The sequence below is a fragment of the Rhamphochromis sp. 'chilingali' genome (genome assembly GCF_963969265.1).
Source record: "Rhamphochromis sp. 'chilingali' genome assembly, chromosome: 11".
In the NCBI taxonomy this organism is placed as follows: domain Eukaryota; kingdom Metazoa; phylum Chordata; class Actinopteri; order Cichliformes; family Cichlidae; genus Rhamphochromis; species Rhamphochromis sp. 'chilingali'.
In genome coordinates, this window is record NC_137938.1 from 19,225,131 (window position 1) to 19,243,407 (window position 18,277).

The 18,277-nt window shown below is 38.9% G+C and overlaps 1 protein-coding gene across 1 annotated transcript; it reads right to left on the reverse strand.

Annotated features, from left to right (window-relative positions):
- Positions 1 to 8,037: 8,037 nt before the first annotated feature.
- Positions 8,038 to 14,330, reverse strand: zbtb32 (zinc finger and BTB domain containing 32; the record flags this gene model as incomplete). The annotated part of the gene is made up of 4 exons (XM_080896623.1): positions 8,038 to 8,267; positions 10,395 to 10,559; positions 12,153 to 12,256; positions 13,309 to 14,330. The coding sequence occupies 4 exons, from the start codon at positions 14,328 to 14,330 to the stop codon at positions 8,038 to 8,040; spliced, it is 1,521 nt and encodes a 506-aa protein (XP_080752749.1).
- Positions 14,331 to 18,277: the final 3,947 nt, after the last annotated feature.

Sequence of the window (18,277 nt, forward strand, 5' to 3'; positions counted from 1 at the left end):
CTTTATTAAATCATAAGATTCTTAAATTCATCAAGTCTCTCTGTCCCTGGGTCCTCATCAAAAAACATGACATCACTGTTTTGTACATTTTAACACAATTGAATCCCCACATTTGTGAAAGAAAAGCAAAACACTTTTTTGAAAAGTCTGTAACAAAACCATCAAATCTGATAAAGGTTATTTAAATGCTGCCAAAGAAGAATGGATTTGAATTTTAAAAAATACACATCCTAACATTAATTACTGTGGGAAAATAATGAATGATGCTCACAGTGAGTAAAAAGTAAACTTCAGTGCATTTTTTGGACAGAGATTCACTTTTAATGTGTATGTATAATATAATACAGATACATAAAAATACACTCCAAAAATAGAAGAGTCCTTGAAATGTACAAAATATTATTACAAAATTAGAAAAATTGAGACACCTTGGCCTCTGGTACAATGTATACAATGTATGAAAAGATCTTTACTGCAGATACTACTATGGCTCTGCAGATTTGTTCTTTTCTTTTATCCTATGTCGCCTCACCTTGAGGTTGGTAAATCTGTCTATCACATTTTGGTGTTCTGTCTGCTCAAGCATTTCTCAACTGACATCACAGCCAGGTGCTGGAGTTTGCTTTGACCCATGGTCCTTCTCAGCCAGGTATGGAGCTGACTCAAGACACTAAAAGACCTTTCACAGCTACAGCTGCTAGCTGGGTTTGTTAGGGCAACCTGAATAACAGTTTTCAGTGTGGGGACGATCTGATTATCCAGAAGATTGTACAATGTAAACATATCTGGGATGGCACCAGCCTCATTCTTGAGCTTCAAAAAGTTTTTGGCAACCGTGACTTCCTCTGACTAAAGCTCAATATGGTAATGCAGTGCCAGGGCTGACAACCCAGTTTGTTTTGCAGATTCTGTACAGCAGCTTTAATATAGGGAGAACACAACTTCCAGATTGTACGAGTAAAATTAGTTTAACAGTTTCTGTTTTGCCTGTTAGTACTCCCTGTCTGTTTTCTTACCTGGTTCTTCCTGATCATGTACTTTCTCCTCATATTCCCCTCTTTCCTCTCTCCCTCTTTGTACTGACATTCATACATAAATAGATTGTATTCAATTAGATTTAAAAAAAAAAAAATACTATTAAGAGCACTAATAAAAAAGTCCTATCTCAGTGTACTTTCAACCAAAGGGCAAATAACCAAACCACATGTACATCTAATAAAGGATATAAATATTGAAACACTGATCCAAAATTATCCTTTATTGATGGATCATTTGATCTTACACTTTTACCTGAATGTTGCTCCTTTTTTTGAAAAAAATTTCTTATATCCATTATGAACCTGGCTGTCTCTCTGTACACACACACACACACACACACACACACACACACACACACACACACACACACACACAACAGGAGTTATAAGGTTAATGGGCATCCAGTCAGCTAGTTAGTACCTTGGGTTCAATATCGGCACATATGACAAAATAACCAGTTTCTCTCATTACATTTCAAACAGGACAGCAGGCTATGGATAATGTTAAGTTATATATTTTAAATAGGCTGTATACATTTCAATGGGAGCAACAGGACGGTCAAAAATCGCTGATTTTACTACAGAGCAGGACGGATTGTAGGGTAGCAAACACTCGAGAAACGCGTTTTCGACACAGCAGGTTACCTGGGTGTAATGTTTTTCAGCTAAAAACAAACATGGCCTGACTCCTACCTAACTATATAAAGAGTAACTGAAGGTTAAACGCAGCTAATATGTCCTGTTTTAAACCAGGCACTTACCCCTCCGCTCTGCTGCGTCTCAGCTACTATCGCTCTGGCAGCAACAGCACTAGAGTCAGAGCAGCAGGGGAGAGGCGAGCTCGAACAAACCATTTTGGGAGGGGGAGGGGGGGGGGTATCTATACTTTTGTTGTTAAAATGTTCCATCTCAAACAAGTACTGAACGCTTTTTATATTTTTAGTAGTGTGTCACACAAACAACAAATATTGTCAAAAAAAGTAAGAAATCTTTGGGGGTGCTTTGATTCATTTCAGCACCCCCAAAAATGGGCTAAAATCGCCCCTGACTCTGAATACCAGAGGATTCCGTTTTTTACAGGACGGTAGGCAACTCTACTCAGTGTTGCCAACTTAGCGACTTTGTCGCTATATTTAGCGAGTTTTCAGACCCCTAAAAAAAGACGTGAAAGCTCTATCGCTTTTACTCTCAACAAGCAGCGGGTGCTGTAACGCAGTCAGTTCTTCTTTTACTCTTTTACTCTTATGCTGTTTTGTGGATCACAAGGTTTAAAACTACTTATAAACACACACACAAAGTAACTCCACCAGAGTGCCTATTTCGGGTCACTTTTGCCGGTCCAAGCCCGGGTAAAGGAGCAGGGTTGGAATTGTGACATTAAAAAAAACAATAATTGCTAAAAGAAATTTAATTTGTAGATCTAAATAAACTCTAAATGCATTTAGGACGTTTTTACTCACTTTATGTCTCTTCCACGATGTTATTTCTCTCTCCAACAACATAGGTTACAATTAGATTAGCATGACCAATTATGCAAATTAGGCAATGACGTCATTTAGCGACTGGTAGCGACTTTTAGGACAACCAATAGCGATTTTCCTTACTGAGGAGTTGGCAACACTGACTCTACTAAGCTTATGAATAAGTGAATAAGTTCACCAGTCACATCATAGCACCCACCCAGCTGTATAGGGTGGGTGGGTGTATAACTCGTACTAGCACGCAGTACGAGTTATTGTAACTGACTGTAAAAAGTTAGCACAACGAAAATAAACTACACCTAAACTTGGTTTATATCTGACCCAGATAGACTGCAGGTCATAACTTCTCACCCGAAGCTCAGTTCACCTGACAGTCGGACCGGCGGCCGCCTTGTGTCTCTCCTCCTCCGCCTCCCCTTTCCCTCATCTATCTGCTGGCCTCCACCACTTGCTAATTTTACTGAATCTGTGAAAGCTCCACCATAGCCACTACCAAACAATTGAGTTATTTTTACACGTCTGCCAGCATCTGTCCAATCCGCCACCTTTCACTGTTTACACCGTTACGGGAAAAAAGACAACAACAAAAAAAACATCGGCCCATTTAAAACGAAACATTACCATTTGCCTGGTGGGCCGATGGCCACTCCAGCTATGCTCACAGGCGGAGAGTGCTTTCGAGCGCTTTCCTTATAAAATGCAGTTTTTACCGTTTCTTCCCGCAGTAAATATAAACAACAATAGTATTCAGGAAGAAAACCAAACATTGCATATATTCAAATTCAAATTTATTTTTATCATAACTCTGGTTTTACGTGGCCTATCAACACAATTTAAAAACTGGTATAAAGTCCACACTTTTTCCATCAATTTTTCCGACTGTCCTGCTCACATCTCCAATGGTTGTACACATTGTCATTAACGTGGCTTCACTCCACATCAGCCACGCCGCTTTGCTAGCTAACACTGGTGTCGGCACATAAGGACGTTGATTAGCTCCATATATACGAATGTGAATCGCATTATTGGCTGGATTGTGGGATAAGATGGGATCGTTCTAATTCCATACGGGAGCAGCCAGTCACTTACTGACTAACACTGCAAAACAGAATTGTTAAAGTTTTAATTTTAATTCAGGTTGGATTTTTTTTGTGCGCAGAGACCGTGCCAGCAGTGCGCAATTGCGCACGTGCGCAGCTTTGAGGGAACATTACAGCAGACTGTACTATGCAAGTGGTAAATGGAGCTTTTAAGATAGCAGATTAGAGCAGGGAGCCAATAAGGCCTTAGCCAGCCTTCCTAATAATTCTGCTCTTGTACTGTGCATAGTTAGCCAAGGTACTTTGCTAACATGACACATATTTCTACTTTTGTGCTTTTACTGCTACAATTGGCCCATTATTACAGTTTCAGCCACTGGCTTCGACAGAGGCCCAAAAGAGTCGGGCTTGCAACATGTTTCAAATTCTTTTGTTGTAATTTGGCACAAAAATCTGCAGCATATGAATACTCAGTAGTATGGTTCACGCATTTCCCTTTAAAGAAAAAAGTAGTTTTGTAAAAGTGGTTGGGAAAAACGAGCTTGGTAAGAATATGATGCATAAATGTAAATGAGTACATCAAAATGTCAAATTTCACAGCGGTTGTGTTATTTTGGTACGTTTTATTTACACAAACGAAATTCGACATGTCACTGATCTGTGACTGCTATTGTACCTACGGACTTGGTTCTCGTACCCCCCCCCCCATCCCCACCGCCCTCCAATTGCCCGGGAATACCCACTTGCGACTGCGTCACTTTCCGGCTCCTACGCAGCAGTCGGAGCTGATAGCGCCCACTCACAAAAAAAAAAAAAAAAAAAATAACCAGACGCGCCGCAACGCGTTTCAGAAGCGTACTAGTGTATCTCCGCCTCGTATCGCTTAAAATAGTCCCCCCTCTCTTTTTTTTTAACGGAAGCAGCGTGAAGCTGCACCGAGCAGTGAAGGAAGTCAGACACAGGAGCGGCGCCGAGAATCCGACCACTTTTGTACGTGCAGACGTCTTCTATTACGCCCTCTGTGAAACCGTGCAAGGACGGAACTAAGCGGCGCGACTTTTAACAAACGTAATCTTTTTTTTTTTTTGCTGCGAGGTGCTGCACCGCTGTTTTGGATGAATTACAGCCTTTGTGAGATGCACCGTACATGTACTAAATATAAGAGGACACGGAACACACCGCCACACAAACACACAATATGTGACTTATAAGGCCATTATATTGACTTTAACCAATACCAAACAGACCGACTGGAACCAAACCTTGAAAAGGGGACCAGGAAAACAACTGCTTGTCTTTATAACATGTACTACCACCGCATTGATCACAATTGGACGCATCCTGTGTGAGGTTCTAATGGCTAACTGAACATTTAAATATATTATATCTAAATTATACTATAATATAATCACATTATATCATAAAATAATGTGACACAAATTCTCAGATTCTGATGTGTTTAGTTAATGGGACCTCTCATCTTATTATAGTGACTTCAAAGCTATGTACACTCTCACTCACACACATATATATATATATATATATATATATATATATATATATATATATATATGCTGTTCTGCATAGGCCTGAACCCCCTCAGTGAGATCATTAACAAGACTGGCTACGGATACCGACTACGGAACGGAGCAGTTGTCAGCCACCTCCTGTACATGGATGACATCAAGCTGTATGCCAAGAGTGAACGAGACATCGATTCACTGATCCACACTACCAGGCTATACAGCAATGACATTGGAAGGTCGTTCGGACTGGAGAAGTGTAGTCGGATGGTAACAAAGAGAGGGAAGGTAGTCAGAACTGAGGGGATTGAACTACCAGAAGGCAACATTGCAGACATAGAGGACAGTTACAAGTACCTGGGGATCCCGCAGGCAAATGGGAACCATGAAGAGGCCGCTAGAAAGGCTGCAACCACCAAGTACCTGCAGAGGGTCAGGCAAGTCCTGAGGAGTCAGCTGAATGGTAAGAACAAGATCCGGGCCATCAACACATACGCCCTGCCCGTGATCAGGTACCCTGCTGGGGTAATAGGCTGGCCAAAGGAGGAGATAGAAGCCACTGACATAAAGACAAGAAAGCTCCTGACCATGCATGGAGGGTTTCACCCCAAGTCCAGCACCCTGAGGCTGTACGCTAAGCGGAAGGAAGGGGGCCGGGGACTGGTGAGTGTCAGCACCACAGTCCAGGATGAGACAAGGAACATCCAAGAATACATTGGGAAGATGGCCCCAACTGACCGAGTGCTCAGTGAATACCTCAGGCAGCAGAAACCCAAGAAAGAGGAGGGAGACGAGGAACCATCATGGAAGGACAGGCCCCTGCACGGTATGTACCACCGGCAGATAGAGGAGGTGGCTGATATCCAGAAATCCTACCAGTGGCTGGACAAAGCTGGACTGAAAGACAGCACAGAGGCACTAATCATGGCAGCACAAGAACAAGCTCTGAGTACAAGATCCATAGAGGCTGGGGTCTATCACACCAGGCAAGACCCCAGGTGCAGGCTGTGTAAAGATGCCCCAGAGACAATCCAGCACATAACAGCAGGGTGCAAGATGCTAGCAGGCAAGGCATACATGGAACGCCATAACCAAGTGGCCGGCATAGTGTACAGGAACATCTGTGCCGAGTATAACCTAGAAGTCCCGAGGTCAAAATGGGAGATGCCCCCAAGGGTGGTGGAGAATGACCGAGCTAAGATCCTGTGGGACTTCCAGATACAGACGGACAAAATGGTGGTGGCTAACCAACCGGACATAGTGGTGGTAGACAAACAGAAGAAGACGGCCGTAGTGATCGATGTAGCGGTTCCGAATGACAGCAATATCAGGAAGAAGGAACACGAGAAGCTGGAGAAATACCAAGGGCTCAGAGAAGAGCTCGAGAGGATGTGGAGGGTGAAGGTAACGGTGGTCCCCGTGGTAATCGGAGCACTAGGTGCGGTGACTCCCAAGCTAGGCGAGTGGCTCCAGCAGATCCCGGGAATAACATCGGAGATCTCTGTCCAGAAGAGCGCAGTCCTGGGAACAGCTAAGATACTGCGCAGGACCCTCAAGCTCCCAGGCCTCTGGTAGAGGACCCGAGCTTGAAGGATAAACCGCCCGCAGGGGCGTGCTGGGTGTTTTTTTTTTATATATATATATATATATATATATATATACACACCCACACACACACACACACACACACACACACACACACATATATATATGCACTTTGCCTTTTTTCTTCATATCTATGTGTATTTACGTCAACGTATGTATTTATGTATTTTTAAAAAATAAGGTGAAAAATAAGGGTACTTGCTATGTGTAATTAATGTAAAGATTTTGCACTTTGCATTTTATGTTTATATCTATGTGTATTTACATCAACATCTGTATGAAAAAAAATTAGAGTGAAAGATGAATAATGTTTATTTATTTATTTCACAGCTAATACACATTTAGGATAATGCTGTACAAATCAACAAATACATTTTGATGGAAACAGACCCAAGAGTTTCACTGAAAGCTCATTCCAGGAAGCAGTGTGCAAACATACATAATATGTATGTAATAATTTCAATCCTGAAACTTGTATGGAGCTTTTATGGAGGTATTTAAGTTGGCAGGCCTACCTCTGAGTGACTTTTACTACAGCACGTCCAAATAAAGAAAAGAAAGCGCTCAACTATTCTCACTATCAAGCTTGGGATAGATGCAAAAGCTCTGTGATAATACTGATGATATAAGCTAACTAGTCACTATTAATGAGAGGACAGGTGTCATCTTTGCTAAATTTTAGCCTCCTTTAAACTGTTTTTTGTATATTAACATTTTTGCTGCCAGTTCTCTCACCAGTACTGCTACAGCTTAAACTCATCTTAATTGTTTCTGGAGAAATCGCCTTTCTTTCTGTCCAGAATAAGATAGATGTGGACACTATGTTGCATATTTCAGTTGAAATTTGTCATAATGTTACTGTGGTTCTCCTCAAGAGGGTGCTGTAAACCTAAGTCAGACACACAAAGATTACGGTATACAACAGTCAAGTGATAATGAAAGTCGGAGAGAAGATGCCTGCGTCATTCGATGAGGATAAGCTGTTGATGTGGCTTTAATGCATGGTAAACACTTTCAATATCTTTTTCTGACATATCACTGGAAATTAGTGCTGTATTGATCTGATCTGTAGTTTTGACGGCGAATACAGAACAGTTGCAGTTTGTATACAAGTTATTGCTACACTCCAGTTTGTAATCTTGCATTTCACTTAGGGGTAAGTGTTTAATGGCCCTCTAGATTTCTCAAACATTACCATACATACTTTTTTTTTTAAAATTTTATCTTTAGAAATATAATTGATGCTTAGCTGTGTGTAGGCTATGTAATGATTATAGCTGAGAGGGGCACATTACAGCTACACTCTTGAGAACTTCGCGTCGATGGAGGCAGTTGGATTGTGAGGCGTGGCTCAGATGTGGGAGATATACAGGTAGGTGCTGTTGATGCTCCAGTCAGGGGGGAAGTCTTGCACTGTGTGGCTCTTGATGTGTCTTTGCATGGCGACCAGGCTGCTGCAGAACTCCAGGCACACTGTGCACTGGTACGGTGCGGCCCCGCCGTGAGTCCGCAGGTGCTTGATCATGGCCGAGTAGTCCCGTGAACGTTGACCACAGAGGCGACACTCGAATGGTTTTTCGCCTTGAAGCAGAGAGAAGAAAGAGCAGGGTAGGGGGCACAGGAAGGAAGAGAAAGGAGGTGGAAGAGAGGAGCGCTCACTTGAGAAAGGGTGTTTAAAACATATTTATTTTCAGCGTTTTACAATCTATTTAGCACGGGCCTCTGTGCCAGTAGATGTAGTATGTGGGGTTATGTTTTTTTGGGTTGTCTGTATTTATGTAGGCTACATACGACCTTGAAAGCCTCAAGGGATTTTTTTTCCTTCTTCATAATTTGCACAAACATTCACTTGTTATCAAGAACGCACTGATGAATTTGATTGTCAAAGTCAGTTTCACACGGTGAACTCTCAAAGTACCTATTTTAGCCCTACTTGAAGAATTCATCAGATAAATAAAATATTTTGTACAAATGTCTGTTAGGGTAAAATTACATTTTATATCTGTAAGGTCAAAGGTCAATTTTACTGTGCCATTATCATTTTCTGTAAAAAAAAAATTTCCCCCCTGATCACTATTAAATGCCATGACCAAGAGACTGTACTATAGATCGTGAGAACACATCTCACAATTTGAATACTGAATTGGTTCTATTCTGGTTGCACATATAAATTTACTGATTGGCATAAATTCTGGTATACATGCAATGTTTAATATTTAGTCAAATCCTAAAACTGTTTATTGGGTCAATTTTTCTTTCGCTCTCAACAGACACACTTCTTAAATGAGTAAACATGAGTAGAGTAAACTGGGGCACTTTTATGCAAATCATCCAGCTTTGCACCACTTGCATCTGCTTTCCACTAAGTCGGTTTTTCTATTTGATTGTAGGTCAAAGCAACACAAAATGAAATAGATAAATATCAGCTTAGTCATTCTGAGAAAAAAAACTTACATTTTCATATTAATAAAATGTGCTGACAAAATCTGTGCTTATTAAAAAAGTCTACTGGTTTAACAGGTAGTGTTAAAAGTTTAAAACAAAATCCTTTCCAAAGAGCTTTTAAACATCTAAGTGTGTGAACGCCTGAAAAAGAAGTGACTTATTTATGAAGTAATATACCCGGGAATTTCTTTTTAGTGTCTTCTTTCAGTCTTTCAGATACTCGTTGATTTGTGAGACATCAAAATTGCTCTTAAAAGATGTTATTATGAAGCAGATCTATCCTAGAACACACTGGCCTATCTGAAAGACCGACTCATGTTCATTACCATTTCTGTAGCTAAACAGACCTCAACTTAAGCAAATTAGCTCATGTCCTTTCCATCAGTGCAAATCATTTTTAAATTCTCTTCTTTTGCTTTAAGCTTCTGAATCCTACACTCCCAAAAACCCAATATGCAGAGCAAATGCTAGACATTCATCATGGTGAATATTTCTAATGTCAGTGTCTCCAAAGTAATCTTAATAATAAAGCTTTAAGGAGTGTTTTGGAAATGTATTTTCTTTACTATTTAGTATTTTCTCAATGTATAGAATTGCTTTGCAGTTAAATACAGACATGATGCCCTTTGTTGACTAGGTTCTCTGTTGCGTGCAAGTTTCAAGTCTGCAAGTTTCATATTCTGCAAGGTTAACTTCATAGTATTAGAATGAGTGGAAAACTCTCTACTACCGAAGATGTTCTGCAGTAATGCACATGGGCCCGGTTGTACATTTAAAAAGTGCAGACACTTTTTAAATGTACTGAAAAACACAAAAACTTCTTAGTTATTATAATGAGGATACTTAAAAATGGTATAACTGTGACAGTTATTCATAAATTCCTTAATTTGGCTGTAGCCTGCCATGCCTTGTCTCTGATATGATTTTCCAAGTCCCACTGACTAAAACAACGTCAGACCTTTGTTGCTGTTGTTATTTTTAAACATGCTTTTCAAAGTCAGAGTTGGTAAATACATACTGGGCAGATTTATCAGACGTCATTTTGTAACTAGGTTAACACTTGTGACCTATGTTTATAGATTTTATTTAATTTCTTTTTTTTTTTCTAAATTATTAGTCATTGCTGTGGGTAATCATTTTCCATCAGTGTCAAGCCAGAGGATTCTTTGCTGCACTATAAGTCGAAAATTCTCACAGCTATCTTTGAAAAAAAAGTAAATAATCTGATACGCTGATGCACTGCTGTTGAAGAGATGCGCTTACCAGTGTGTACTCGGTGGTGTGTGTCCAGCTGATGTTTCAGACTAAACTTCTTAGGGCAATGTTGGCACTGATAGGGTTTTTCTCCTCTGTGGTCTCCTCTGGTCTCTGATTCATGCGGTGTAACGTCTCCTCGTCCGCAGAACCGACATCCTGTGCAGGTTTTGCCTTTGAAAACAATCAGATTTTAATATAAAAAACAGATCTTGGTGCGAATATTGTGGTGACCTTTTCTGTTGTAAGTTGTATATTGTCAGATAGAAGCTGCTTGCATTGCTTGCTGGAATGGAACTACACAACAACAAGATATTGCATAAATGTGGCTGAATCTATAGTAGAGCTGCGACGCTGAACAATCAGGTAGTGGATAACCAGGAAATGTATCTGAAAATAATTTTGAAAACAATTTGATTAATGCTGGCATGTTTGTATCTTGCAAAAAAGAGAAGATCTAACGGGTTCACAGCTGGCTCTGCAAAATTGTGTGTTAATCGATTTCTTGATAAATAACTGTCAGATAACTGTTAGTGATAATCCCGCCTTAGCTGATGTTAGTAGTCATGCTCGCAGAGTCTCTTGCTCTGACTTGCTAACTCAACCAGCTGTTTCAAAATAAATAACCACAGTTTTTGCCAGACCTTTAAAAACCGATTTTAGTCGCACAGCATTAGACATACAGCATTTCACTTGCATTTCTAAGGCACGTCTATTTTTGTTAAGCATCCTGTTGCGAGACAATAAATTCAGTTGGTACAAGCTTACCTTCCTGTCACTATGCACGCATATCACCTCTAAAAATTATAAAGGTGTGATTTTTGAGGTTAAGGTAGCACCACTGAAGCTTTACACTACCTTATATTTTTTAGGGTCTATCAAGTAAAAACATGGGCCTCATAGTTTTAGACAGGATGCTGAAAGGAGAAGGGGGTGTACTGTAGTAGGGGAAATTGAAAGAATAAACCACAACAATCGAACACTTACCACTCTAAACACAAGCTACTGAGACCTGTTGTCATTAGTGCATTTCCTGTCCAATATATCACTTCTTGCTAAAAAATACCTAACCTCATATAAGGTTTGAACACGTCTGTTTTGTAAAGATCTAGAAATAATATGGGTGTTTCTCGGTTGACTTTTACAAAATAATAATGCTAATAAAGATTGTTTTACTGTTATCCTTACTCTATGCAGCAGCAAGAAAACTCTGAATTTTATTTAAGATGCAACTGCTGGTAAGACAGTTTTACCATTGCCTAATCTGTTTAAGCATGATTATAATGTTCCATTGAGCAAAGATATTCAACATCTGATAAAATATTTATCAGGCTGATTGTACACTTTCGTGTGCACACACTCACCCACACAAACATGCAGACGCACAGATGGTGTAACTCATTTTTGTGTGGATGAAATGAATATTAGAACGACATAATAAATCAATATGTTTGACTTTTTTGGCATGGGACAAACCACTGTTGCGATGCAGTACATACTGTACTGCATGTATCTAGCTGTATCTAGTAACCACACTACTGCTCCTGCTGCACCCTGCTTTCAAAAACCACAACTCTTTTTATCACTTTCCATTGCGTTGCTACACAGCTGGAGTCTGCAGAGGTTAGGGGTCATGAAAATAACTTTTTACTTTTATCTTGTTAAAATTATCATTTTTACACAGGATGATCACTTTTACAATAATAATGTAGCTTCAGCGTGTTTTGATTATTGAAAGTGTGTGTTTTGTGTTTCTCATATCATTACCTAACTGTGTGGAGACTGACTCCCGCAGCACCGGATCATTGCGTAGACTGCAATGTTGGCAGTCTTGACCTCTGTCTTTGCTGGTTTTGGACACTTCGGGGTAACTGAGGACACACAAATTAACAGTTGCAAAAAAACAAATGTACTAATTATACCTTTAATTTAAAATGTAAACCTTCATTTGTCTCCCAAAGTCACAAACCACAAATATATATATATATATAAAAAAAGGTTTCTGTGTGCCGACTTCTAAGGCACACCTTCAAAATGGCACATGGAAAAAAGTCAGTCTGCATACGTTTTACTGCTTTACGTGTTATCACAAATTACGTCCCTTAGACACTTAAAACTTCCTTCCTCTCAAATTTCAACCACAATATACTTATATGTTTAGTACATGCTCAATGCTAAAGAAAAGACTGAAAAGAGGTAGACCAGACTAAACAGTAAAGGAAGATTTCAGTGTGTGGAAACTCTCGAATTTGCAAAGGAGGGGAGAAATTTAGGGGGCTCCCCGTTATGTTCTATTTGGTTTTGCTGTGAGGAACAGTGCGCAATGTGTATACGCTAAATTATCACATAAAAACAAAACAAGGTGAAGTGGGTTATTACTTTGATGATAAATGAAACTTACTATATATATATATATATATATATATATATATATATATATATATATATATATATATATATAATGAATGTTTTATATATATATATATATATATTATAAATGTTTTATATATATATAAATATATATATATATATATATATATATATATATATATATATATATATATATATATATATATATATATATATATATATATATATATATATATATATATATATATATATATATCTTTTTTAGCCCTTTTGCGCAGTGTAAGCTAGGATGATAACTTCTCAAAAATGAATTTCACAGACCTGGACTGGCAAGGAAGGGTTAACAGGTGAAACTGATGTAGCTGGAAAATGCAGGAGGCTTGTTAACACATATCTACCCAAAAAGCAGTGAGTCAGGTGTGGTAGCTGTCACAAAGGAAAAATTGAGCAAATCGGGGGATTCTAAATTACTCTATTAGAGGAAAAATTTGGAGATAATGACTAGAAAAAAAAACAACCAAGTTTCCAAAATCATGTCCGAACTGTGTCTTACCTTGGTTCACCAGGTTGAACAGTCCCAGGAAATGCTTTCTGGCTAGATCTTTTTCTTTTTAAAAGGCTCTGTTTGATTATGTTTCCCATTCGAGTTGGACCAGTGTAAATGTTTTGTGCATAGCGGGGGTGGAAGCCTGAGTAGCCCATTATGGGGTTCTGACCTGGGGTTTGAAAATGAGAACTTAGTAGGGGGAACATTTGGGGACTGGAGAGAGAGTATGGGTAGGGTATAGAGGACTGGTTGGGTGACTGAAGAGGGTGAGCTGCAAGTAAGCTTGGATAGTTTTCTGTTATTCGCCGCAAGGTGCTCACAGAGTCCCACATGTTTGTAGAGAAAGTCCATGGATAAGAGAAAGAGGAATTGCTACTAGCAGGCTTGGCAACAGCACTGTTTCTGCTGTGAATTGGCTCTGAAATAGGGGACAGTTTGGCCTTCTTTCTTGGGGGTATTGGACTGCTGTGGGTCTTAGTAGGAGTAGAGGGTGAAAGGTTTTCCATGGCAGTGCCTGCCTCATTCCCAGGGAAGGACCTCTTAAGCAGTTTATCCTCATTAAATGGACTTGCGTTTGAATGTTGATCTTGTCCCTCTGGAGTCTCCTTTTCTACTTTGACATCAGTGGTTTTGTCTCTTTTTTCCTGCTTTTCTGCTCTGCAGTCAAGAGTGTCCAGCTGCTTCCTGCACTGATCCTCCAGTGGCTGCATCTCCAGCAGTTGTGCAGCTTTCAACAGTAGTTGCAGATCATCCACAGAGACCTCAAGAGCTTGCGTGTAGGTGAAATCCAGAACTTGCTGGAAGGTGTGAGGTGAAAAATACTCTAGAGTGCAGCATACAGGGCTGTCTATGTCTCCGCGGGCTAGCTGCTGTGCTAAAGTTCTGCTAGCACAGGCTAGTACTAGACGATGAGCCCTGAAAGTTTGACTCTTTACCGAAATTACAGCATCACAGAGTGACCCTGAGCGGCGTAAGGCATCTGCCTGCTCCAGGAAGTGGAAGTATTGGGTGTTGTTGATTCTGATCATGTCTGAAGGTGTAGATGTATAATCAAAAGTCTGAGAAGAGAAAACCAAAACCAAAAGAGATATCCCATCAGATTATGCCCACTCTATCTGAAAGTTTGTTCCATCTATTTGCCACATTGCTATGTGACATTTCCAGAAATGCTAAATTGTATGTTGGAAAATCAGGTTGAAAAACAGCAGCACAGATTGGCTTGTGATTAACAGATATACTTCTCTGTGGTTTGCACTGTTGTTTTCCACCCTTTCCAAAGAGCATTACCTATAGTGAAAGCTGAGGGGGCAGAATGTACCCAACATGATTATTACAAAGATATTTATTATTTGTGTAATTACAAAGAACCGGTGTAACTCAATTTCATTTTCAGGGACTTTTCAAAACAGTTTTTTAAAAGTATTCTTTAAAAAAATCCTGTATCTTTTTGTAGAGTCATATTTGCAAGAAAACTTTCCTCAATCACTACTGTGTCTGTTATCATGCTTGAATGCCTGGCTGCTGTGTGGAAATGTACTCTTATGTGAAAGCTTTGATATTCAGAGTTCACATACACACTCTAAAGCCACAAAGCCCTAACAGTATATGAAACCATGACTAATGACTGTACACGCGTAAACATGAGTAAAAAGTTTGAACATCAACAACAATAAGACCATATTTGAGTACAGTAAACATCAGATGCAAGATATTGCAGGGGTGGAATATGTAAATATGTAAGTATTTTTTTGGAATTTAACATTAATATTGAGAATACATGGATGAAGAGGCTGTGGCTGTACGCTAAAACTACCGGATGCCTGAAAGTTTGTCATCTTCACACCGTCTGAAGTCTATAATGAACCTTTATGATTATACAGTGTGCGGTCGGTTTCTGAAGCAGAGGTCACAAGTACTGTGAGCTATTTCAGAAGGTTTTTTTGTTGTCTTTTTTTGCGCAATTGCAAACCCATACCCGTACCTCGATGGTGACTGTAAATGAAAAGTAAATGTGAAACAAAATGACATTTAGTTGTCTCATTACTGGAATTTAAAAAAAATATGTGCATAAATGATGCACCAATCAAAATCTTTTGTCTTGCGTAAAAATTCACGAAAATAGTTTACATGAGCGATTTAATCCTTTAAAGCCTTTTAAAAGCGTTTTAGCTTGCTTTAATTAATTTCAAATTATTTTTAGTTTTTATATTTGTCAATTATTTGGCTGTGTCTCATATGTAGGTGTAAGTGGTACAGCATGGAGCAGTGAGAGTGAAAGTGACAGTGGCGCAAGGCCATTATCGAAAGTACAAAGTTACTTAGTGCTTCTGTGTACTTGGGCTTGAAGACAAGCTTGAGTTTTCATTTGAGCATGCATTTATCGGTTTTGTTTTTTGTTTTTTTAAAGTCAAGACAATTATTAAATGTTTAATTCTACATAAACAGTGTCGAAAGCACGTAGGGAATTCAGTGTGCAAATCAAGCTTATGTCAGTTTAGTGACGGGTATCGTCCGCATAGATGAATATAAAGTGCGCGTTGACCCGTATTTCCCAGTATGGCATTTACGGCTTCAAATATAAAGATATATTAAGTATACGCGCATATAATGCTTTGATTTTGCAAAGCTACATATAAAGTAACTTTCTTTTCAGAACAATTAAAATTTCTGGAGTACAATTTTCGTCATTTTCCACATAGTCATTTTAAGTGACCTGCATTTACGTTAAAACAGCGCCAATAATGATAATAAAATACCAATGTCATTATTAAAACATTATCGTATTAGTTGTCACAGTCGTGACGACAATATAATTAAGCATGTGGATCAGAATCAGAATCAGAATCAGAAACTTTATTGTCATTGTCATGAGAACAACGAAATTAAGAATGGTCCCCGATCATTGCATCATCCCTAGCAATATCAAAATATAAATAAAACAATAAAATTCAATAAATAAAATAGATAGAATACTTAAAATACTAATAAGATATAACAGTAAAACATTCACATACATTCCCACACACATGCTTCAGACCGTGCATAGATTAACACAAGAGTGGCGTGATGGACATTTTTTTGTAGTATTCAGATGTGTTATTGCAGTTGGATAACAGCTGTGTTTGAGTCTATTAGTCCTTGCTCTGACTAACAGAGCAAGGACACACTAACATTACATAATGTATTTATAATCATTAAAAAATTTTTTTTAATTAACATTATTTTAAATCCAAGGAGATTTTGGTGAGATGTGAAAAGAAATGTGTCATAAACAAATCTTTCATCTGTATATTGATGCTCTTGTCTTACTTGCAAAGGCCTTTCAGGATTATTGATGTCTTTCAGAGTGCATTATGTGCCAATTCATGCACTTTCATTTTAACTGTGATTATAATGTGTTTTCAAATACTGTGCTGACTTTCTGGTGACATTTATGTAATTCCAATAGTACTGTATAATTTATGATTGTTCACTGTAGTGCATATAGAGGTGCTCTCCTGGAAGCTGCTGGCCTATAAATGTTATTTTATGCTGTGCCCAAAGTTCACGCTTACCTGGTTTAAATCTATTTGTCTTAATCTAACTGTTTATTTGTCATAAACTGCCTGGTATAATATATTGTTCCCACTGCAGCTGCTCGGATCAATGTAGACCTGAGTTGTGCCATAGTTAGCAGGTGTTTGATCTCCTTTTAGTAAAAGTATAATCAATGTCAATGTAAAGCCTTACACATTTGACAAGAGAAGTAGTTAAAGTAAACCCTTCCAGAGCTCACACGTAAAGCACTAGAGTTGACACCCAATTGATAAAACCCTCAACGGGTAACATATCAGTAGCACAGTGCTAAGTTGTGTTTACAGTAGATCAAAGATTAGACAGTTAAAAAGAGCAAAGATGAGAAATGTTGAGGTGCATCTTCTTGTGGTTTCAAGTGTTGGAAATCTAAGAAGCAACAAGCTGCATGAATGAGGCACTTACCAGATGTTTAGTGAATATTCTCCAAGGCGAACGATGAGCTACCTCGCATCATGACTGTGAAGCGACTTCTAAAGTGACATGTCTGTCAGGGCACAGGTTATACTGTGGGGCAGGGTGGTTTCCTCTTTTGTCTCTTCAGTCCCTCCTCTTCATGTTAACTCTCTCTGATTGGTGCTCTGATTACAGTGCTAAAAGGCTTGCCTTTTGTGATTAAAGATGGGGACTTTCTGTTAACTAAACCAGTACTTTGTTAAATTTTGCTTTGCTCAAACCACGGAGGAAGTTTTGATAAGGAATAATTTCTACTTCTTGTATAAGTGTCATACAGCTATTGTTGTCGAATACAAAACACAAACCAAACCAAATTAACAATGAAAACCTTTTTGAAAATGAGAGAGAAAAATGAGGACAGTGGTTGAATGGTAATGTTGCACACCTGTACATGTTGTACATGATTTCCTCTCCTCCTACTTCATTTGCTGGTCACTACATTAATAGACTGTTCTCTGCTGAGACAAAAACCACTTCAAAGACAGTCATCTGTGACAGGAAACATACAGACCAAAGCCCAGTGGTACTGATATGTAGGGCCGAGCTTTACTAAAAGCTGCACTCTGAAAATAGAAATATCTGCTTTGGCCTTTCGATATGTCAGATGTTGGCGTGACAACCTGTAAAAATAGGCCAACTGTAGCGAGCTGGTCAGTTTGTCAGCCCGTGATGGTGGAGTATACTCTGTGCCTTTGCTTGCATTTAACGGTTTGTTTTGCCATATTCCTAAATTAGCTTTAATTTTTAAGCTAGTTCTTTTTTTCTGCTACATTTTTAAAACTTAAAGGTTGTTTCTTTACATTTTTTTTGTTCAGCTCAGGGGGAGACATCATGTGATAGGAAAAACATGCAGATGTGCCATCTTTTTAAAGAATTCTTGTTATACAGTATAATTTGGGCTCTTCATACAAGTGTAAAGAAAATCAGCAGTTTGTCAACACAGATG